Source organism: Onthophagus taurus, chromosome 2 (assembly GCF_036711975.1).
Source record: "Onthophagus taurus isolate NC chromosome 2, IU_Otau_3.0, whole genome shotgun sequence".
Classification (NCBI taxonomy): Eukaryota; Metazoa; Arthropoda; class Insecta; order Coleoptera; family Scarabaeidae; genus Onthophagus; species Onthophagus taurus.
Genome location: NC_091967.1, coordinates 24,614,677 through 24,638,095, shown reverse-complemented (window position 1 = coordinate 24,638,095; position 23,419 = coordinate 24,614,677). Strand labels below are relative to the sequence as shown.

Here is a 23,419-nt window from a genome sequence, read left to right as displayed (position 1 = left end):
CCACTGGGTAATGTAAAGTTTCCAGTGGGGGCTGACGTATGTCGGGTTATTTTGGCTCGCTGACAATCAAAACAGTGCCGGGCCCACCTCCTACAATCCGCCTTAATCGACGGCCACACGTAACGTTGAGTTACGAGCTTGACCGTGGCGTTAATTCCGGGGTGTGATAGTTGATGTAGTGAATTGAACACTGCCCGTCTGAATTCGCGGGTGACGAAAGGTCGGGCATTAGGCGTAGAGATGTCGCAGTACACACTTTCACTGGTTCCTGGGATTGTTACCTTCTTCAAGTTGAAAACAGAATCTGATTCCAGGAATTGAGACAGCTCATCGTCGTTTGTTTGAGCCCGTGCTAATGCCTCGAAATCCAACGCGGGTGATAACTCTTCCACTCGCGATAGTGCGTCGGCCAGCACATTGCCTTTTCCCGCCACGTGACGTATATCCGTTGTAAATTGTCCAATAAAATCTAAATAACGGAACTGTCGCGGCGAGCACTTGTCCGGTTTCTGTTGAAAGGCGAACGTAATTGGTTTATGGTCCGTGAATATTACGAACGTTCGCCCTTCCACCATGTGCCGAAAGTATCGAATGGCTTTGTAGATGGCTAGCAATTCTCTATCGTAGGCACCGTATTTCCTTTCTGCGGCACTCAACTTTCTAGAGAAGAAACCCAGTGGTTGCCAAACTCCATCTACTAGTTGCTCCAAGGCAGCTCCGACGGCGAAATCGGAGGCGTCGCACGAAATGGCAAGCGGAACATCCGGTGCTGGGTATGCCAACAGGGTAGCTTGTGCCAATGCTTCTTTGCAGTCGTCGAAAGCTTGAACCGCTGCCTCCGTCCAGACGATTGGTACTTTGCCTTTTAGGTTCCCCTTTAACAAATCGTTCAGGGGCGATTGCAGTTCGGCCGCTCTCGGTACGGCCTGCCTCGAGAAGTTGAATGCTCCTATGAATCTCCGCAGTTCCTTTGCCGTCTTAGGTCGTGGGTAATTCTTGATGGCCTGGATCCTTTCAGGTAAAGGTTTTACCCCTCCGCAGGTGACGCTGAATCCCAGGAAATTTACTTGCGGTTTCCCGAAAACGCACTTCGCAGGGTTTATCAGGATTCCGTATTCCTTTAAGCGTTGGAAAATCTGCTTCAGGTGTTCCAGGTGCTCTTCTTCCGAGGCCGAGGCGATGAGGATATCGTCGATATACACGTAGGCGAAATCCAGACCTCGTAGAACTTCGTCCATTAGTCTCTGGGTTTGTGCCGCGTTGCGAAGACCAAAGGACATGAACGTAAATTCGTACAAGCCGAAGGGTGTGGTTATCGCCGTTTTTGGGATATCTTCCTGGGCGACCGGAATTTGGTTGTAGGCGCGCACCAGGTCGATGGTGGAGAAGATTTTCTTCCCATGTAGGGACTGCGAGAAGTCCTGCATGTGAGGTATCGGATATTTGTCCGGCACCGTTCTCGCGTTTAATGTGCGGTAATCTCCGCAGGGCCTCCAAAGGTCGCCTTTCTTGGGGACCATGTGCAGGGGCGATGACCAACTACTTTTGGATAGACGAATTATCTTCATCTGCAGCATGGTCTCGAACTCCTTCTTGGCAGCCTCGTATCGTTGGGGGTTTAGGCGTCGAAATCGACTCGCGACGGGTTGTCCAGGGGTCGTGTGGATATGGTGTTCCACTTCGTGTTTCGGGTTAACCCCTTGCGGAACTCCGGAAGGTCTCGTTATTTCGGGGTATTCGGCGAGGAGGTTGTGGAAAATGGATCCGCCCGCCACAACCCGGATATGAGCACCTTCGCCAGCCGTTCCGCGTCCCTGGACTTTCAGCGATGTTACGCTGTCCACCAGCCGTCGATTGCGTACGTCGACCAGCAATCCGTAGTGGTCCAGGAAGTCGACTCCAATGATGGGTTTCGACACGTCGGCGACAATGAAACGCCACGTGAAATCGCGGCGAAGTCCTAGGTCGAGAGTAAGGGTCTCGTACCCATAGGTCGCGATTACCGAATCGTTTGCCGCGTAAAGGTTAAAGGATGACCTCGGGCGTCGTCCGATTACTCGCGTTCGCGGAAAAACACACAAATCGGCACCGGTGTCTATCAGGTATACTGTCTTGGTTTTCCGATCGGTCGCGAAGAGGCGTCGTGATAATGTTTGGGCGCAATCACCGGCCTCTGTCAGTGACGGCCCGTCCCGTTTCCCGAATTACGCGAACATGGCGGTTTGCACTTCGTAGCACTGTCCCCGAATCGCGCATGATACCAGCACAAGCCGTTATTGTCATTCTATTCGTACCGTGTACGCGATTTTGACCGATTGCGCCGTGAAGGTCCGGATTGCGACTCGCGACGCGCACTGGTTTCCGCGATTCGCTTCAGGGTGGCTGTTACTTCGCAAAGAGCGGTGCTCATGGACGCCATCTGTTGTAGCATCGCCTGTAGGGGTAGCACACCAGTAGCGGTCTCTTCGACGCGGCCTCGTGGGTTCGCGTCGGCCACGGCGTCCGCCAAATCCGCTAACTCATCTAACGTTTTCTGTTTTTGAGACGCTAGAATAGCCTGTGTGAACGTTGGTAACCGATCACACCATAGGGGTCGTAACACGTCGTCGGGGATGACGGTACCAGCCAACGCTCGGAGATGCCTCAGAAATTGTGACGGTTTCCGGTCTCCGATTTCTTCGTGTTCCAGCAATCGTCGCGTTTTCTGGTCCTGCGTTGCGCTTAATCGGCGGATCAGTTCGGATTTTAATTTTTCGTACTTGCCCGTTGGCGGAGGGTTGGACAGAATGTCCCGCACTTCTGCCCAGTATTTTGGGTCTAATGAGCTCACCACGTAGTTGTACTTTGTGTCGTCGGCGGTGATCTGTCCCAAAGCGAACTGCGTTTCCACGTTGATAAACCACAATTGCGGATCCGCGTCCCAGAATGGTGGAATCTTCACCGCAACACGGTTAATATGTGGTACCTGCGCATTTACGTCCTGTTGATGGTCCATCGTGCTAGCGTTTGGCGTCGGCAGCGTCGTCTTGATTTTTGATTTATTCGGGTTCCGTCGTCGGTGGTTTTCTTCACTCTCGGCTACTTATCGATCACGTCGGGGTCACCAGTTTGCGGGGCTAATGCTTTGATAGTAGCGAGAGGAAGTTTTAGGAAAACCAATGTCTTCAACAACAAAATTTTATTTACAACAATAATAACAATAATGTAAGTGCGGACGCGAAAAGAGTAACTGCTGACTGATAACTGATGGTAACTGAATGAACTCTCTGGGCCGATCCTCGTTCCTTTTATCCCCGAGTCCAGTAATATCCCCGGTGAAAGCTCTCTTCGAGTCCTTGTCTGGACCAAAAGGATCTGCTGTCCAGATTTACGGAGAGAGTTCTTCTGAATTGTTTCGAACGCTTTCTGGCGTCCAGATGTTCGCCACGGAGAGCGTCCAGTAATATCTCCGGTGAAAGTTTTCCGGGAACCCTTTGCCTGGACCAAAAGGGTGTCCTGCCCAGATGACCGGAGAGAGATTTTTTGAACGGTTTAGAAGGTTCTCTGGCGTCCAGATGTTCGCCACACAGAGATTACAAACCAGACATTATCTTACAATACAATAAAACAAAGGGTGCAGTGGACACAACAGATAAATTAGCGAAGGAATTCACGACACAAAGAAAAAGTAATCGATGGCCGATGGAAATATTTTTTCATCTGCTGGACATTGGTGGCATCAATGCCTATAAACTACGGATGTTGGAAAATCCAGATTGGAAAAAAAATTGCTTGGATAGGAGAAGAATGTTTTTGTTGGAGTTGGGCCAAGCATTAATTAGTAAAAACATAATTCGTAGATACCAAAATGACAAGTCGTTACATTTCAGTATAAAACAATCCATGTTAACCATTTTGCCAGAATTAAACGTAAGGAACGAACAACCTGTTCCCGTTATTGGCAGAAAGCAGCGATGTTTCTTATGCGACAGAAGTAAAGACAGGAAATCTCGAAAGTTTTGTATTCGGTACAATCAGTTCGTATGTGCATTCAAAAAATATAACAGTTTGTAACAAGTGTGATAATTAAATCATTATTTAAAATGTCACTAAAATGCTTGTTCTTTTTTCATAATTATTTTTGTTTTTATTATTTCTATAATCATTTCATATTATTTTTTCAAAATGCGTATACTCATTGAATGTTGACAACTTTTTTATGTAAAAATATATATTTTTTATAAGCAGAATGTGTTTTATTTTTAATATTCCCTAATTATAACATTAAAAAAAATAATAATAAGCCAAAAAAATGTTTGGACCCCACTCGGTATTTAATGTAAGTTTTTGACCACGGGTTTATTAAGGTTAATGCCATTTATGTAGTTTGTTGCTTACGTGAGACACCTGCATACGTATAATACGGTACCCCCTGTATACTGTGATGTAACGGATATCCGCATCCGCATCAGCAGCTGCGGCGCATAATCCGCATCGTTTTGAGGATCCGCATCAGTATATATTTTAACGGTGCTCCGGTCAGGTCAACGTTCGGCATTAATAATTAATTTTTTTAAATAGTTTGAGACATATAATTTAATTATAACTTTTAAATAGTAGTGACAGTTTTCGATATTTAGATTTTTTACATTTTCAAAACTAGATGTTGTAAGATGCACGAATACGTGAGATAAGCGCGATGTCGCTCCGTTCTACTAAAGTTCTTAATTCTTAAAGCCAATCAGTTGTTGAACGGACGGCAATTTGTAGTCGTGATTCGTTTTGTTGTTTGGCGAAATAAAATTAATTAAAATGAAACCAAAAACAAGCTTCATTTGGGAATATTTCTCGGAAATTAACAGTTCGGTTGCTCGTTGTAACATTTGCGAAAAGGAATATTCACGAAAAGGGCGTACCACATCTTCATTAAAAAATCATTTGAAGTCGAAGCACGCGAAAATATTTGAAGAGTTAGAAAAACGTATTGCTGAAAATGCAGAACAAGGCCAGCCAACCTGTAGCACATCTACAGATACAGGTTCAATTACAAAACAACTTTCTTTGCAAGAATATTTAACGCAGAATGTATGTTGGGATTTACCACATCCAAACTCCAAAGATACGGATCGACTAATAGGCGAAATGATTGCTTTGGAAGACTTGCCATTCAACTTCGTTGAAGGAGTTGGTTTTCGGCGATTGATCAATATAATACTTCCAGGATATAAATTAAGGGGCCGTCAGTTTTTTACGTCGCTTGTATGTGACGATTTATATAACAGCGTGGCAAATAAAATTAAAGCATTATTAAACGATCTTAAGAAAATATCCTTTACAACTGATGTTTGGTCAGATACAAGTTCTGGGACTTCTTTGATTAGTGTGACTGCTCATGGTGTAAATGAAGGTTTTGAAAGAGTAAGAATTATTTTGAAATGTGAAGTAATGGAAGGACGTCACCCGGATCAAGCTATTTCGACAAAAACTGAATCCATCCTTGAAGAATGGGGTATAAAACACGATACTGTTCACTGTGTGGTGCGCGGTCGTGGCAGCAACATGATCAAAGCAATGCAGATATCTGGTTTAAATGATTTTAATTGTGTGATTCATCAAATACAGTGTTGTATTAAAAATGTGATTTTATCGGAAGAATGGATTCAAGAAGTAATTGAAAAGGTGAAAAAAGTTTCAACACATTTTAATCATTCCCTAGTAGCACAAGATGAACTACAAACTATACAGGAAATAAGAATGAAGCAATCTCCATTGTCAACAATACAAGATTGTCCCACTAGGTAAGCCAAATGTATAAATCAGAAACTGTGTGACTAATTTTAATTTCAGGTGGAACAGCACATTTTACATGTTGGAGCGTTTTGTTAAAATAAAGGATTCTTTACTTTTATACTTAACTACAAAGCAATTTGTATCATTTTCTCCTGATGATTTGTCAACAATTGAATTGTTGTTAAAATTGTTGACACCGTTCGAAGAACTTACTAAAGAATTGAGTAACTCAAAGAACAGCATTTCTATGGTTATACCACTTATGCACGTTATCCTGGCAACATTAAAAGCTGAGAAAGATAACCCGAATACGCCAGAAAAAATCAAAGCACTTTACGTTAAAGTTATACGAGAAATAAATGAATTTGGCGATTTAAACCAAAATTTGCTATGTTCGGTTTCTACGTACTTAGATCCGCGATATAAAACAAAGTTTTTTAACAGTTTTGAAATAAAACAAGTCGAAGCCACAATAGTTAATTTGTGTCAAAATCAAACGATCCATGAAAATAAAGATTGTAGTCCGACACATAAGAAAAGAAAAATTGATACTAATTCTAGTAGTTGTTCAAAGCTACTACAGTCAGTACAATCCATTCTAAGTTCAAGCGAAAGTGAGGCAGAAGATGACCAATTAACAACACCGAAAATTGTGCTCCAAAATTACATTAAAGAAAGACGGCTGTCTTTAGGAGAAGACCCGTTGACGTGGTGGCGACAGAATGGGTACAAATATACTGTTTTATTGCCGATTGTTCGCCAATATTTATCAACGCCACCAAGCAGCTTTACCAATGAACAGCTATTTAGTGGAGCATCTTTAACATATAGGGATAAAAGAAAAAATCTTCGAGGAGAAAAAGCGTCAAAATTGCTTTTTTTAAAATATAACTTGCCTGTAATAAATTACGAATATTAATTATTTTAACTGTTGAGGTCTGTGTTATATGTATATAGATATAAAATAGGAAAATTACAATAGAAATATTATTTTCATTAAAATTTTAGTATGTAAGTTTTTTCAATAACTCCGCATCCGTTAAATCCACATCCGCTTACGCATCCGCAATTAGAATTAAAAAATCCGGCTCCGCATCCGCTAAACCCACATCCGTTACATCACCGTATTGTAATTTCTTACATAAATTATTGTATTTTTTTAAGTTTTGAACGATTCTTTGTTAAAATAAAGTTTAAAATTAAATATCTATATTATTTTTAATATTTAATAATCTCTTCTACTAATACTTTTTATACTTGAAGATCTATTTAGGAATTAATACTTTTATTTCGACAGATATAATAAATGTTTAACAGTCGCAATTTTTAAATTATTCTAATGGTGACTCAGTAATCTGAATTTTTCTATAATCTAAATCGTCCGTCTTATAATTACTTTGGATTAGCAAGTCTCCACAGTAATATTAACCCTAGAAGTATAGCCTGCGTAAAATTGACGAGTTTAAAGTTTCTGCTTTTTTATATAAATAAATAAATATAAATGCAGAAATTGTGATATTTATTATTTCATCTGTATACAGTAAGTTCTCGGGTCGAGTTCAAAGCGGAAAAAAAAATTTATTACTGATTTTTCAAACTTATCTCAACATAAATAATACCTCGGATATGTTCAAACCACTAAATCGCACGAATTTTATACTATAGCTATAGAAGTTAACTAATTATTCCCATTTTTATGTAAAAATTGGCATTTTTTCTAAATTGAAAAGTTTTTAAATTTTTTAAGTATTGATACCGTCGAATACCGGATAGTTATCAAATATCCGGCTTTGGCCGGATATTAAAAACCTATTACTTAGTACTCCACCATTCACAGGACACTGCACATAATAATCAAATTCAACCCCAATAGGTCTTTTTTCAATGAATACAACTTTATTTATATCAGATTTATCATTCGCAAGCTCATTGTAACAATCCCAATACGATATATAAAATCTTTTGTTGCAGTTTCGTCTAGTTCTCTTCTCTGCGCTATAATTCATCATCACATACATTACTAATAGAACTGTAGCTATTATCACTTTCGATTATTAATTAAAGTATCCTCTTTTTAATGCAAAAAACCGTTTTGAAAATCTCGTTCAGTTCTTGAGAAATAAATTTTTGAAATCATCGACAATTTTGTCGAATTTTGCAATTTTCGCCGATTAAGTTTTAAAAATTCGTATAAAATCCAGTTCTTGGAATATGAGTATGAAAATTTTCCAAAGTGTTAATAAGAGTGCCCTCTTTCCAATGAATCAATACGTTTTGAAAAATAACTTTTAGTTTTTGAGAAAACAATATTTGAAGTTTTGATAAAGTTTTCGATATTGCAATTTTCATCGATAATTTTCAAAATTCGCTATAAAATTAATTTCTTGAAAGATCCTTGTGAAAATATCACCAGTTATTAATTATGGTATCCTCTTTTTAATGCAACAAGTCGTTTTGAAATAACACTTTTAGTTCTTGAGAAATAAATTTTTGAAATAATAGACAATTTTTTAAAATTTTGAAATTTTCGCCGATTAAGTTTTCAAAATACGTATAAAATCCATGTCTTAGAATATGAGTATGAAAATTTTTCAAAGTGTTAATAAAAGTGTCCTCCTTCCAATGAACTAACCCCTTTTGAAAAATAACTTTTAGTTTTTGAGAAAACAATATTTGAAGTTTTGATAAAATTTTTGATGCTGCAATTTTCATCGATAATTTTCAAAATTCGCTATAAAATTAATTTCTTGAAGGATCCTTGTGGAAATATCACCAATAATTAATCAAAGTATCCTCTTTTTAATGCAACAAGCCGTTTTGAAAAATAACTTTTAGTTCGTGAGAAGTAAATTTTTGAAATGATCGACAATTTTTTCGAATTTTGCAATTTTCGCCGATTAAGTTTTAAAAATTCGTATAAAATCCAGTTCTTGGAATATGAGTATGAAAATTTTCGAAAGTGTTAATAAGAGCGTCCTCTTTCCAATGAACCAACCCGTTTTGAAAAATAACTTTTAGTTTTTGAAAAAACAATATTTGAAGTTTTGATAAAATTTTCAATGTTGCAATTTTCATCGATAACTTTCAAAATTCGCTATAAAATTAATTTCTTGAAGGATCCTTGTGGAAATATCACCAATTATTAATTAAGGTATCATCCTTTTAATGCAACAACACGTTTTGAAAAATAACTTTTAGTTTTTGAGAAAACAATATTTGAAGTTTTGATAAAATTTTCGATATTGCAATTTTCATAGATAACACAGAGCAACAGTGATTCTGCGGCATGAGATATCTTAGTCAATTTTGGTTCATTTTGGTCCACTGAATATAAAAATAGTAATTTATTTGTTGAATTGACTCTAGTTTTTGAGATAAAGTATTAATTTATACAGAAAATTAAATTTAGAGAAAAGAGAATATTGTTGAAATCTATATTTTAAAATTATTTATCCATTCGACTTAAAACAAAAAATAAAACAAAATTAACTATAATAAACAAAAACATATCGATAACTTTTAAGAAAATCGTTTTCTGTGTGATTTTCTATTGTGTTTTTGATTAAGGCAATCTCTCTGTAAATTCCAGCAATAATCCGCCATCATATGGTGGTCCCACCGCCCTTTATATCTCTCTTCCATAATCTTGATATCTTGGTGAAACCGCTCCCCTTGTTCTTCGCTGTAGTCACCCAAATTATCTGGAAATTTGTCTAAATGGCTGTGCAAGTAATGCAGTTTCACGCTCATGTTAACGCCCAGTTTTTGGAATTTTTTAAGCATGTTGTCTATCAATTCATAATGTGTTTCAGCTTTGTGGTTTCCTAAAAAATTTTCGACAACCAATACGAAGCTTGACCATGCTTCCGATTCAACTTGATTCATATGGTTTTTAAAATCTTGGTTTTTAATAAGGCAGCGAATTTTGGGACCGTCAAAAATACCTGCTTTTAACTTCTCGATACTGAGACCAGGAAATAATTCACAAATATATTTGAAGCAGTCGCCGTTCTTATCTAAAGCTTTCACGAAATGTTTCATAAGTCCAAGTTTTATATGGAGGGGAGGCAGGATAACTTTTTCGCGACTTATTAATGGTTCTTCGATGATGTTTGCTTTTCCTACATCCATGTTAAGTCTCGATGGCCAGACTTTCCTGGTCCAGTGTTCATTTTTCGCTCGACTATCCCACAGACATAGAAAGCAAGGATATTTTGTGTATCCACTCTGCTGCCCCAATAAAAAGTTTACCATTTTTAAATCTACACACACTTGCCATTGATGTTGTTCGTATGAAATTTTTTCTAAAACATGCTTGATGTTTTTATATTCTTCCTTAAGTATAGTGGAATGACCTATTGGGATTGATGCTAACACGTTTCTGTTATGCAGTAACACACATTTCAAACTTCTTTTAGAACTATCTATGAATAGTCGCCAGTCTTGTGGATGATATTCTGGAGGGCCCATTAAATTTAAAAGCCCAGAAATGTCATTACAATATACGATATCATTCAAATTTGTGAAATAAGGAAGAATATCGCGCTCTCTAGTTCGATAACTTGTTATTGACACGCCAGGATGAAGGCAATGTTTTTCTTTCAGTCTTGACGCAAGAAGCTCAGCTGATTTCTTTGATAAATTTAAATCTCGAATCAAGTCGTTTAGCTCACTCTGAGAAAACCCTTTTCGTGTAGGACTACTTTCTTCGAATTCACTTGCACTTCTATGTTCACTGCTACTGCTAACGTCTAACATTTCAACATCATCATAACAATCGCCGGGTAAAGAAGTAAATTCCGGTGTTGGTAAATCTTTACTATGCAACGTTGGTGGCTTAGCTGATTGTTGTACATCTGGGTAAATCCATGAACGCTTTTTATACCGATTCATACCCTTTACATTTACAGCGCAAAAATAGCAGTCATCAAAGTGGTTTCTTGGCTCTCTCCAAGTCATCGGTATTCCAAATGGCAGCCCTTTTCGACCTCCTTGTGTCCAGTATCTGAGTGACTCCACACAAGTTTTACAAACTTTATGCGGAACCCAACATTTATCTTGCTGTCCAAGGTGTTTTCCAAAATATGCCTGATAGGCTTGTTTCACGAAATCGTTTATATTCCTTCGTTGCTTTTCCTGACAGTATTTACCACATATATAGCAGAAATGATCGGGATTATTAACACAGGACTTGCGTGATGATCCACTCATACTTTTTTATTTTCAACAACTACGTCAAGATGACAATAAAAATGACACAAGAATGAGTAAACTACACCGAATAGTGATCAAAAAAACAATGTTAAAATTTTAAGGCTATTTGATATTTCGAGGGTTTTGTTATTTTAATAAAAATACCAGTTCCACAATTTATACAATGAAAACAAGTTGACGAGGAAAAGAGCAATAAATAAAAAACGAGTATGCGATCCCAGATGTGTAACACTCTGCTATACCACCAATGTTGCTTAGTAAAGATTTACCAATATAGGTGTTTACTTTTAATTTTATGAAACGTTAGATAGTATTAAAAACGAAAAAAATAGTGAAAGTGAATGTGAAGGCTGTAGTCCTATACGTCAATGGCCATCTTAGGGTGAGCTTGATATTATATTTTTCCCAATCAGACAACTAATTGTCGATTTATGGTAAATTATGTAAAGCTGTCTTTTCATTGTATATAGATCGATTTATCACGAAAACTAGAGTCAATTCAAACAATCTAATTTATAGCATAAGAACTTCATAATGATGTGCATTTAAATTGGCTCCATAAAATTAGGCCGCAGAAAAAAAATATTGTTTTGTTCCCCTGTGTAATTTTCAAAATTCGCCATAAAATTAATTTCTTGAAGGATCCTTGCGGAAATATCACCAATTATTAATTAAAGTATCTTCGTTTAAAGAGTTGCTTCGTGAGTTAAATCAGCATCAAAAAAGTTCATTTTGTATCTTGAATCCAAATAAGTTGACATATCTTATCAGCTTTCTTATTACTTTCATTTTTATTCAAATATCGCAATAATGTAGCAATGTAGGGGGTATCACTTCAGAAATGCACCAAAACTTATAACCATAATGACCAGATAGATATGCCGGATATCCCGCCGAATATCCGGCTTTTCGCAAAATCACTATCCGTTGCATCACTAACAGAAGCCACGAAAGTTACAACTTATGTTAGTGAGAAATATACGGACAAATTAAATAAAACTATGGCTAAATAATTGAAAAAAAGAGGGCCATAAAACAGCACCATTTCGTCCAATCCATTTTTGACGAAATTGTAAATTTAACCATTCCGTCACAATGTGTGAATGGTGAGCTTGGCAACCGTCTTGCTGAAAGTACATTGACCGTGTAAAATTTAAGGGTTATTCATCAAGTTATATGTTGTTTGGGATTCATGTTGCAAGTTTTAAATTGAAAATTTAAACTATATAAAAAACTTCTTACTTGCTTAATATCAGTTTATTCGGAACCGGTTTCGAGCTTAGCCCATCATCAGCCAAATCTACGTAACAGTAATTACATTATGATCAATTAAATATAATAAAAAACATAATAAAAGTATTAAAATCATAAACTTACTGTCAAATAGTTAAAAAGAAACCCACGACGTCATTAAAACAAAAATTTATGAAAAGAATACATATTGAAATAAATAATAAATAAATAATGATGTATGTTATTGTGAACAATTAAAGTTAAAAACACAGTGTATAAATAAAATTGTATAGATAAATTATTTTAAAACACTTTAAAAAGAACGAAACGCACGAAACAAAACTTGACATGAGCACGAGAAAAACGACTATGAAACAGAAAAATAAAATCGGATACAAGAGCCTAAACGGAAAACGATATGAATTTTTAAGAAAAATTACAGACAATAAAAAATATAACCAATAAATAACATGATGATGGGCTAAGCCCGAAACCGGTTCCGAATAAACTGATATTAATTAAGCAAGTAAGAAGTTTTTTATATAGTTTAAATTTTATTCATCAAGTTGTTCATTAAAATAATTTTGTAACACATTCAAAAATTTCTGTTGATTTACATTTCCATCGAAGAAATATGGCCCAATTACCCCGTGATATGTTATAGGCTATAACTTATAGCACACCACACATTTGCTTTTTTGAAATGTTGATTTCGTCTAGAATGTAAAATTTGAATTTGCATCACTCCAGTAACGACAATGCTGGGAAGAAACAATACCATTTGTTGAAAAGGTACTTTCATCCGAAAATACAAAAAATTTATGAAAATTTCGATTATTTAACATTTCATTACCAATCTCAAGACAGAAATCCAAACGTTTGGCATCATCAAATCTGTCTAAATCGTGGTCTAAATGGTTTAATTTTATAACAGAGGGCTTACCGCAATATGTCCCAGGACTAGTAGAGTACTGCCTATCGTCGACATATTTTAGCTGGAAGGGAGAGTTCTACGAGCAATGCGAAGGGACAGCCATGGTCATGGGCAGCTTCTGTCACCTGTGATCGTCAATTTTTACATGGAGCTGTTTGAAGAGAAAGCGTTAAAGAAGAGTCCGTGGAAACCGAAGCTATAGCTCCGTTACGTCGATGACACTTTCATGATCTGGCAACATTGAAAAGAGCAACTTCAGGAATTTCTAGACCACCTCAATTCACAGCACCCCATGATAAAATTTACCATGGAAACAGAAACTGCAAATCAGATGGGGGCATGGAACTGGGAGTATATCGAAAGAAGACGTATACGAATAGGTACTTACAGGCTTCATCCCACCACCACCCACAACAGAAGAGGTCCATGATTCAAGCCTTATTCCAGCGAGCTGAGAGGATATCTGATAAAGAGAACTTGAGAAAAGAAGAAAGATTCCTAGAAGATGTACTGCGGAAGAACGGCTATACAATGAGGGATGACTTGGTAAGTACGACACTATCCGGTTTTATCTGCCTTTCTTATGTTTCAGGTGTGACGGAGCGAATTGCGAGGTGTCTATCGGCTATTGTGCAGTTGCGTGAAATATGACGTTGGCCAAACTGGACGTAACATCGAATGCCGCGTCAAGGAACACGTGAGGGATGTCCGACTAAGAAAAATCCAACAATCTGCGGTCGCAGAGCATTGCCACAAAGGAGGATACACCATAGAGTTTGACAAAACCAAAGTGCTACAAGTTGCAACATGGCATCCGAAACGTAAAAATGTTTGTCAAAAGACGCACGGCTTAACCCGAAAGTTTCTAGGTCTAGTGTTAGTTCTAGTTTCAGTTTAATTTCCATATCTATTTATTGTAGTTTCCCTCATAATGGGAAATTTATCAAAACATGCACGGAATGCAGGTTTTTTAACCCTAGGAGGTTCAACCAGGTCTGTGCAGACCTTTTGCATATAAACGTGTCTACAACTTTTTTTGTTTTGCGTGTTAGAGAAAAAACCGTGACTTCCTAAAATCGGCTACAGCGAACACAATGAGTACAAAATCAGACCGCTTATGTGTTTGTGTTCGGTTTTATTCGTATTTACAAACTAAATGGCTCAAGCGGACCAAGCTGGTCTGTGCAGACCTGCTTGTGCACACTTGGTGTGTGGCATGAATGATGGGGCAGGCGATTTAAATATGTTTGAACGTGTATGTAGAACGTACAGATTGAATAGAGCGCAGGCAATGTGTTAGTATAGCAGCAGCTTTTGTAGTTGTAAACATCTGTGAGTTTTTATTGAAGTGAATTTATTTGTGTATGGCAACACAAGATATCAACATTTTTCGGAAGAAAAGAGGAGTTAAATGAAAGAAAGGTTAGGAAGAGAAAATCAATGAACTCGATATCAATGAAGACACGGATCCTGATTATGTGCCGTCGTCAGAAGATGCAGCTTCCGATGCCGAGACAGAGACCGTTATAGAAACCGAGACTTCATATGGAGGTGATGAGGATTTAGAAGATTAGGAAACTTATCAAAACAAGCACGGAATGCAGGTTTTTTTAAATAAAAACCCATGGAATTTTGACAGTTTTTGGTCCATGTTTGTATTATTGTTGTCATTAGTTACATTTGACGACGGGTTTAAGTCATTGAACATCATGGCAAATTATTCCAACGCCGAAATTTGAAATTTATTTTGTATTGATGGCGTAGGATAAACTTTTGGACAGGATATGTCGAACATTTAATCAGAGATGCCTAACAAACTTAACGCCCATCACAAAGAAAAAATTCCAAAAAATTAATAAAGATTTTCTTAGTTGTGGACATATCGAGACCAAAAGAAACCGTTATTTCCGGTTACGAAAATTGAATATGGGAAGAGTTGCCAGAGTTGCTAGATGTAGATTTAGAAACTAGACAAAAAAGATGTTTTTTAAAACTTTTTAAATATTGGTTATGGAAGACATTCGATTAAGATTACCTGATGTAACTGCCCGCGACTTCTTCCTTTGGGAATATGTCAAAACCCAAGTGGTACGCTAATATTCCAACGACGATAGAAGATATAAGAATAAGGAAAAGCTTTAGAAATACCTCTGCTGAAACATTAGATAATGTGCAAGCCGAATTCGTAAATCGGCTTCATCTATGCATAAAGCACAGATATTTGAACACTTATAAATAAAATTTGGTTGAAAATTATTTATCATCTTATTTTATGGCCTACTAATGAAAAAATGAACAAGATCTGTCATACTTTGCATGATATTGATAATTCCACAATATCTCAAAAACTACAACTGATAGGTATAGGGATATGTAGTGAAGATTTGTAGAGAATTAAATTCTGTATCTGATTAACTAGTCAAATATAGAGTGTTCCACTTAAAATTTTCGACTTTTTTGCAATTGAATATGGCAAAACAGTAGTTAAATTTTTGAACACCTGTATAAGATAGACCGATGTAGCCAATGACACTCTATTTAAGGATACCCAAGCAGCAACTGTCACAAATTTTAACTTTCTAGCTCGTTTAGTCGCCAAGAAATTCAGATTTGAAAGGCACAATGTTAATTGCAAAGAAAAGCTTCTAATTAAAATAACTCAAAAACTAAAAGCACTAGGTATTAACATGTCTTATCAAAATCAACTTAGTTTTGTGTGTAGAATCAGAATACGCAATAAAAACTATATCATTCCATTTAAAATAACATGTTAATTTCGGTACGTCGTTATGGAACACTCTGTATGTATAAAATATTTTCCGTTTATAGTGTAATAAATTTCCTACAACTTTTGTCTAAGGAAGAACTGCGTATCTCGGCGTCTTAATGCCATTTATGTACTTTGTTGCTTACGTGGGACAACCTGTATAAGCGAGGCTGTGAATTTTAATTTCTAATTTGGATTAGATAGAAATCGTTTATGTTTGTATTTTTACCATAAGTCGATCGATCTTTACCGTTACACTATCTTTTGGAATTCTTTTAATTCTTAATTTAAAAACATCCGATTATAACTTGTACTATTAACTATATCATATGGCTAATATCACAGCTTTTGCTTTACCTAGTACAGTTTATGATTATGTTTAGGATGTTGTACTTTCTGTTTTTGTTTTTGGCATATAAAACTACTAATAAAAGTTATAACAATACATACCATAATTTTCAACATCATCAGGCATATCATAATTAATAACATGTTGTACATCTGGAAAATCTAAACCCTTTGAAGCTACATCAGTAGCAACAAGAACATCTTTTTGTTTTTTTCTAAATGCTTCTACAGAACGTGATCTTTCTTCTTGGTCTGTATCATAAAAAAGTGGTCTTAGAAATGAATAAAGTAAATTAATAAAAATTTTAAACGTTACCTTTTCCTCCATGAATAGCAACAGCCTCAACTCCTTTTAGAAGCAAATATTCATGTATAGCATCAACATCTTGTTTCTTTTCAGCAAAAATCAATACTGGTGGTGGTGTTTTTTGTAAACATTCTAATAAATAAACAATTTTTGCCTCTTGTTTAACATATTCTACTTCCTAATATTAAAAAAGAATTCAATTAGTTCCAATCTTTATTTACTTCAATTATTTTTGAATCTTACTTGAATGACGTTCATTGAAGCAGCACCAGCTCTACCAACGTTAATTGTTACAGGTTTTACAAGAGCTGAACGTGCAAAATTTTGAATCTTTTTTGGCATTGTAGCAGAAAATAATAAAGTTTGTCTTTGACCCTAATAATAAATAAATTAATTAATAATATTCAATTAGTAATTTTTTAAATACTTACATTGAAATATGAAAAAATTGTTCTAACATCTTCTTCAAACCCTAAATCAACCATTCTATCAGCTTCATCCATACATAAATAACGACAAACGCCCAATTTAACAATTTTCTTTTCTAACATATCCATTAAACGTCCTGGTGTAGCCACCATAATATGAACACCTCTAAAAAAATTAAAGTTATTTCTGGATTTCTTAAAATGTTGAAAAATTACTTTTGAATAATGTCAATGCTTTCCGAAACGGGAACTCCCCCGATGGCCAAACAACTTCGTATTTCCGGTAAATTATGTTTGATCAAATACTTACAAAAATGTTGAATTATATCGTAAGTTTGCTTTGCTAATTCTCTAGATGGGCAAATAATTAATCCATAAGGACCTTCGTTTTTAATAAATGGTAATTTAAATTCTTGTTCGAAACAAAACATAATTAAGGGGAGAACAAAAACCAATGTTTTTCCTGAACCAGTAAAAGCTATTCCTATCATATCTCTTCCAGATAATCTGTTAAAATATAACACAGATATGTAAGTATTAAAAATAGAAAAAAAGTGTTATTTAGACTTACACAGTTGGGATACCCTGTACTTGAATAGGAGTTGGTTTTTTAATATTTTTTTCTTTTAACCCATCCAATATAGCTTTATGAAATTTCATTTCTTTAAATGATTTTAAAGGTGGTGGAATTTCTTCACCCTCAACTAAAATTCTTAACTCATGTCTGATTTTTTCATGTCGGATTTTCGGTAATTGTAGAACATAACGAGGGGGCGTCCAACTAAATAATTAACAATGTTAATATTTAGAAAAGCGACTACAAAAAGGATATTTACCTTGTTTTTATAGGTTCACTGTATTGAATTCCTTTAGCCAATTCAGATACACCCATTAAAGCCTTTTTTTCTGCAACAATTTCTAGGATTTCTTCTTCTTTTTTCAGCTGTCTTTCAACAGCACTAACCTTTTTAGCTAAAAAATAAATTAATTTCAAAAATATAAATATTTTAACTTTACCTTATTTATTGTTTTAACAACATTGCAAAGAAAATATTCTAATTGCGAATATTTTCTTTGCACGCTGTATCAATCAAACCAAAAAAGACAGAAATATAAATGATCAAACAGACGAAGTAGGAGGAAGGCAGAGCGAATTAGATTAAAAGAGCAAGGAACAAAATAATAGAAGAATGGCTCCAGCTAAAGAACAAAATACTGAAAAATAAAGAAATGAAAACTTTGAAAGAAAGTACTAAAACCTCCACCGGTAACATTAGAACACGAAAAGTTACAAAAACGCTACACCAAAATGTAGCTAAAATGTAGTGTAAAATATCTGCCTTATGACTGTAAAACAGCAAAAAATTGTTGGCGAATTGAATGGAAGAGATTACAAAATACTTGAGGTAATCAACTAACCAAAGTGAGAAACGTAACTACTAGACATTTATGTACTGCTGTTTAATCACGATAAAGATGTTAACAAATTCTACGAAATTAAAGAGATACTAAGAAATAAAGTCAAGATAGAACTAATTATCCCATAGTGTAAAAACTGCCATCCAACGATACTTTGCCAAAGAACCGCAGTGTGTTAAATGTATTAATTAGGAAACATCATACAATTCGTTCATTGTGGCGATTTTTTTTGCTTTTGACTGTATAGTTTGTTGTATAGTGTTGTATGCAAAAATGAGTTAACTTGAAACCTGTGATTTCCTGATCAACAAACCCTAACTGCAATTCCAAACTTGGATGTTTTTGAAGTTTGACAATGACGATTTTATGCAAATCATTCAAGACTTTTAGGAATTACCAAACAAGGATGCACAAGATTTATTTTTGACAGCACTTATCAAAAAAAGAAATATTAGGCGTAGAAGACAAAATATCGAATTGGAGCAGTCGAACAATGTAAAAAAAGGAATTTTTTCTCATACATAGTCAAAATGAAAGGGTCGTCCACAACAGTTTGTAAAAAAGCGTTCATTGCAATTTACGGTATAACAAAAACGGTATGCAATATTATCACTTGCAAAATCCCCACGAGATTTGCGTGGAAAGGAAACCGGTTACAATGCCATTCAGGCAGCAATATCAAAAAAGATTCAAGATTTCTAAACAAAGGTGGCAAAATACCAAGGGAAAGACAAAAAGTATTTAGCTGCCCGTCTCAATATTAACAGCCTTTATGAAAGATTCAGGTTCAATAATCCTAATGAAAAAGTGGGATACGACTATATTCGCCTCCATTTTAATGAAAATTTCGCCTATTCCTTTGGTCGGCCGCAAGTGGACGTGTGAAGAGCTTGGTCAGAAGTTAAAGATCAGAATTAGTAATTCATAAACGTCGAGCTACAAAATTTTATTGTGAACTATAAGTTTGCTCACAAAAAAATGAAGGACAATTATGCAAAACTTACACCTTGCTAATATTCTTTCTTCTAATATTTTTAATATCTGCGATATCTTTGGGTCAACACATTCGAAATGCATGATTTAGCGACTGGAAAAGCGGGTTTACATATATACCATGAAGATATAACAAAAAAGACTCCCAATGAAGTTTGCAGTTTACTAGTGAGTTATATTAACAGATATAAGACAGATTATCAAGAAAATCTTCTCCTTTTTTCCGACGGTTGCTGTGGACAAAATAAAAATCATTCTTTGCTAAAAATGTGTATGGCCTTAGTGGAATTGAAAACCTTTAAAAAAGTAGAAATTTTCTTTCCTGTCAGGGGCCATTCATTTATACCCTGTGACAGAGACTTCAAAGCAGTGAAAAAACTTTTATGCAAAACTGATCAGATCTACAGGCCTGATGAATATGAGGTGTTAATGAAAAAATTCAAACAAAACAGGAAGATTTAATATAATAAAAGTGATGACTGTAGAAATAAAGGAGTTCAACACTTTTGCGGACACTATGATTTTAATAGTTCAACAATAAACGCACCAATTGACTGCATATGCATTTCTGTTCACGAAAGTGTTAAGAAGTGGTGGCCACATTTTATAAGAGATCATGCATTTCAAATGACTGTTATGGAAGGCACGTCAAAAAAGAAGACAAAGTAAGCTTCAAGTTATCTTCCATGCGTCAGTTTATTATCACTGAACCAAATAAAGTAAATTATCTTTGGTAATCCATGTTGTGACTCATAAATGTATATTAAATATAGATAGGTATTTAAATAATTCACTTCTTTCACACTATAAAATTAAATTTATTTAGAACCGGTTTTGGCTAATAAGCTATCATCAGCTGAATCTACAAAGAAGAATCTGTGTAGATTGTGGTGACACCCCCCTACTGTGATTGAATTCGTATGTTCTTCAAATCTAATCTAAGCAGAACATGACTGTTGAACATTACTCTGATCTTTATTATTTCACTCATTAATGTCTATGTCTCACACATTAGCAGTTGGAAACAATAATAAGGCTGTGTATACTGTAATTTAAGATTATCTTGCTTATTGGTCAAGATTGACCAGAATGCAATAAAATTTAAGAAAAAAAAATCACACTTTATACCTTCTGCTAATTTTTTTAACTCCGTATGCTGATCTAATAAAGAAATATTGTATTTTCGCCCCCAAACTTTCTCTTTGTCTTCATCTTCTTCATTGCTATCATTTTCGCTTGATGATTTTTGTTTACTTTGTTCATCTTTTAACTAAAATTTAATTAACCATATTAAAATCTAACAAATGCATCTTTTTACTTTTACCTGTCCAATTCTTCCCAATTTCGACAATTGTTGTCGTTTTCTTTCCTTAACCGGAACGTAAGGAACATAATTATCGTCAGAATCAGAATCCTTTTCTTCTTCATGTCGTCGGTACTTCTAAAAAGGATTACGTTTTAATTTGTTTTTAATCAGAATTTAGATTATTACTTTTCGAGGAGGATCTACACTCATTTTAATGTTTTATAACGTATATTTTGATGTTTACTAAAACGACATAACCTAAAATTTAACAATTTTGACATCTGTCATTTCTATTATTTTTGTAATATATGTTACCATAGCAACATAAAAATATTAATCTTATTTTAAAGTTGAATTTAAATTTTGAATAAAAATTTTTAAATGTTATTGAATTAAACACGTTTAAGATAAATATTTGTTATAAATATATGTAAAACCGATTTTTTCTAGAAAGATCCAGTAAAGTTTGATAAATACGTGCGTCAGCGCCCTCTAGTCGAAAACTTGAGACAACGACCGCGACCGGTGTTTTATCGGCTGTTAATTTATTCCCTCACGTACGTTTTAATCCGGGCCTAAATTCTGTTCTTTTTATCCAGCTTTTACCAAAGTTTACTAAATTTATACTTCAAAAACCATCGAATATGAAAACCATGCCTCTGGATCAAGACAGCATCGACAAATTGAAGCTGTTTATTGACGTTTGCAAGCAACAACCCGACGTTTTGCATTTTGATGAATTAAAGTTCTTCAGAGACTATATCGTTTCACTTGGAGCTACGCTACCACCAAGGAATGAAAACCCAACTGTAACTCCTACTGAAGAACCTTCTACTACTAAACCAATGGCTTCCGAACCGGAAGTTGATCCAAAAGAAACTGGGGACATTGATTCTGATGTCGAATCCGAATTGGAATTTGACACAACAGGTAATCACAATGATTATTTCATTTTATAATACATATTAATGAATATTTTGTATGTTAGGTTGTATTGAACCTGATGTGATTAATGAAGAAACTCAAATTATGGGAGATTCCACTAAAGAGGTTAGTGTAGAAGAAGAAGATCAAGCTGATGTGAAACGTATTGAAGCCGTTCAAGAAGGTGCTGCTGGTAACTATGATAAAGCTGTTGAATTATATACTGAAGCAATAAAATTAAACCCTCAATCTGCCTTATTGTTTGCCAAAAGAGGACAAGCATATTTAAACATGTCGAAACCAAATGCTTGCATTAAAGATTGCACAAAAGCTTTGGAATTGAACTGTGACTCAGCAGCCGCTTACAAATTCAGAGGGCGTGCCTATCGTTTATTAGGAGAATGGGAAAAATCAGCTAAAGATTTACGACAAGCTGCTAAAATCGATTTCGATGAGCAAACTGATGAGTGGTTGAAGGAAGTTCAACCGAATGCTTTGAAAATTGAACAACATAACATTAAAATTGAAAGGAAAAAAGCTGATAAGGAAGAAAAAGTTAAAAGGGAAAAACTTAGAGCTTATAGAGAAGCTCATACTAAGGCTGCAACTCAACCAGAGGCAACTGGTGATGAGGAGGGTTTGGGTGGAATGCCTGGAATGGGAGGAATGGGTGGGATGGGAAATTTATATAAATTGTTACAAGATCCTGAAATATTGCAAGCATTTCAGGTAAATTCAAATTTAAAAAAAAATCATTTTTTATTTATAAACTTTTATTTGTGTAGGATCCTGAAGTAGAAGCAGCATTTAAAGATATATCTACAAACCCTGCTAAATTAGCATCTTATCAAAACAACCCAAAAATAAAAGCAGTAATTGAAAAATTATCATCGAAATTGGGTAGTCAAGGTGGAGCAGGTGGTTTTCCAGGATTTCCGGGTGGTATGCCAAATTTTGGAGGTTTTGGAGGAACCACTCCATCAACCGGGGGAATGCCAGAAGAAGATCCATTGGATTAAAAATAAAGAATGGAGAATTGATACAGCTCAAGGGAGGAAAGAAGTTTTTTTTTTGCATGTTAATTCATGATAAATTTATTAATGTTGATTGGTATATGTTAGTTTTTTTATTATCTACATAAATACATTCAGCTTAATTTTCATGGTGTGCTGAAAGACTGAAATCACGTTTTGTTTTTTGCGTAACGTCATTAATTTAGATCTTTAGGTACTAGTTATTGAGTATCATATATTGATTTTAGTGGTTCAATAATAAATTGTTATTAAGCCTTTACATTATAGATTTTAATTTTATTCAAATTCTTTAAAATTAACCCAAACTTATTCATTATGAGTACAAAGGCTTTCATAGGCTGGTGCTATTATAAATAACACTTAAACTAAAAACTTCACTTTAAACAGGTTGTAGTATGTGTTAAAACAGTGTTGTATAAACAGTGTTTGTCAGTAGGATTGCTATCAGCAAAATAAGAGTCAGTTGGTAGCACTTTTTCCACATATCTAGTAATTTGTGCCATAACTATTAACCAGGGCACGGAACTTTTGTAACAAAACGATACGATTTCCCCTCCACTCGTTCTCAGAAAATCTTGATTAAAAGAACAGCATACTATTCAGTGGGAAATTAAAATGTCAAGTTAGAAAAAAATTGTGTTAACAAAAATTGTTCCTGAAACAATTCTAAACAAACTTTGTCGACAATTTTTTTTGATTTAATCAATAATTAAGGAGATAACCTCAAAATAATAATTTTTCCG

General features: G+C 35.3%; 3 protein-coding genes across 3 annotated transcripts in view; 2 read left to right on the top strand and 1 right to left on the bottom strand.

Annotated features, from left to right (window-relative positions):
• Positions 1-20,994, bottom strand: part of LOC111419124 (ATP-dependent RNA helicase abstrakt) — a 31,378-nt gene extending 10,384 nt beyond the window's left edge. Inside the window, exons 1-10 of the mRNA XM_071194546.1 lie at positions 20,905-20,994; positions 20,737-20,853; positions 20,541-20,682; positions 17,837-17,972; positions 17,572-17,781; positions 17,217-17,507; positions 17,004-17,166; positions 16,816-16,947; positions 16,582-16,750; positions 16,368-16,517 (exon numbers count right to left, since the gene is read on the bottom strand). Coding sequence (XP_071050647.1) covers positions 16,368-16,517; positions 16,582-16,750; positions 16,816-16,947; positions 17,004-17,166; positions 17,217-17,507; positions 17,572-17,781; positions 17,837-17,972; positions 20,541-20,682; positions 20,737-20,853; positions 20,905-20,928 — 1,534 coding nt within the window. The 5' untranslated portion in view covers positions 20,929-20,994. The remainder of the gene's footprint in view (positions 1-16,367; positions 16,518-16,581; positions 16,751-16,815; positions 16,948-17,003; positions 17,167-17,216; positions 17,508-17,571; positions 17,782-17,836; positions 17,973-20,540; positions 20,683-20,736; positions 20,854-20,904) is intronic.
• Positions 4,523-6,971, top strand: LOC111419125 (zinc finger BED domain-containing protein 4-like). The gene is made up of 2 exons (XM_071194547.1): positions 4,523-5,777; positions 5,827-6,971. Exons 1-2 carry the CDS (start codon positions 4,792-4,794, stop codon positions 6,686-6,688), a joined length of 1,848 nt encoding a protein of 615 aa, XP_071050648.1. The 5' UTR covers positions 4,523-4,791; the 3' UTR covers positions 6,689-6,971.
• Positions 20,995-21,210: 216 nt separating the features above from the next.
• On the top strand, positions 21,211-22,935 carry LOC111419122 (hsc70-interacting protein-like). The gene is made up of 3 exons (XM_023051888.2): positions 21,211-21,648; positions 21,707-22,371; positions 22,428-22,935. The coding sequence occupies exons 1-3, from the start codon at positions 21,363-21,365 to the stop codon at positions 22,659-22,661; spliced, it is 1,185 nt and encodes a 394-aa protein (XP_022907656.2). The 5' UTR covers positions 21,211-21,362; the 3' UTR covers positions 22,662-22,935.
• The last annotated feature ends 484 nt before the right edge of the window (positions 22,936-23,419 follow it).

Coding starts and splice junctions, on each gene's coding strand:
- LOC111419125 (XM_071194547.1), top strand. CDS start 4,792: ATGAAACCAAAAACAAGCTTCATTTGGGAATATTTCTCGGAAATTAAC. Junction 5,778..5,826: donor ATACAAGATTGTCCCACTAG/GTAAGCCAAATG, acceptor TTTTAATTTCAG/GTGGAACAGCACATTTTACA.
- LOC111419122 (XM_023051888.2), top strand. CDS start 21,363: ATGAAAACCATGCCTCTGGATCAAGACAGCATCGACAAATTGAAGCTG. Junction 21,649..21,706: donor ATTGGAATTTGACACAACAG/GTAATCACAATG, acceptor TTTGTATGTTAG/GTTGTATTGAACCTGATGTG. Junction 22,372..22,427: donor AAATATTGCAAGCATTTCAG/GTAAATTCAAAT, acceptor TTATTTGTGTAG/GATCCTGAAGTAGAAGCAGC.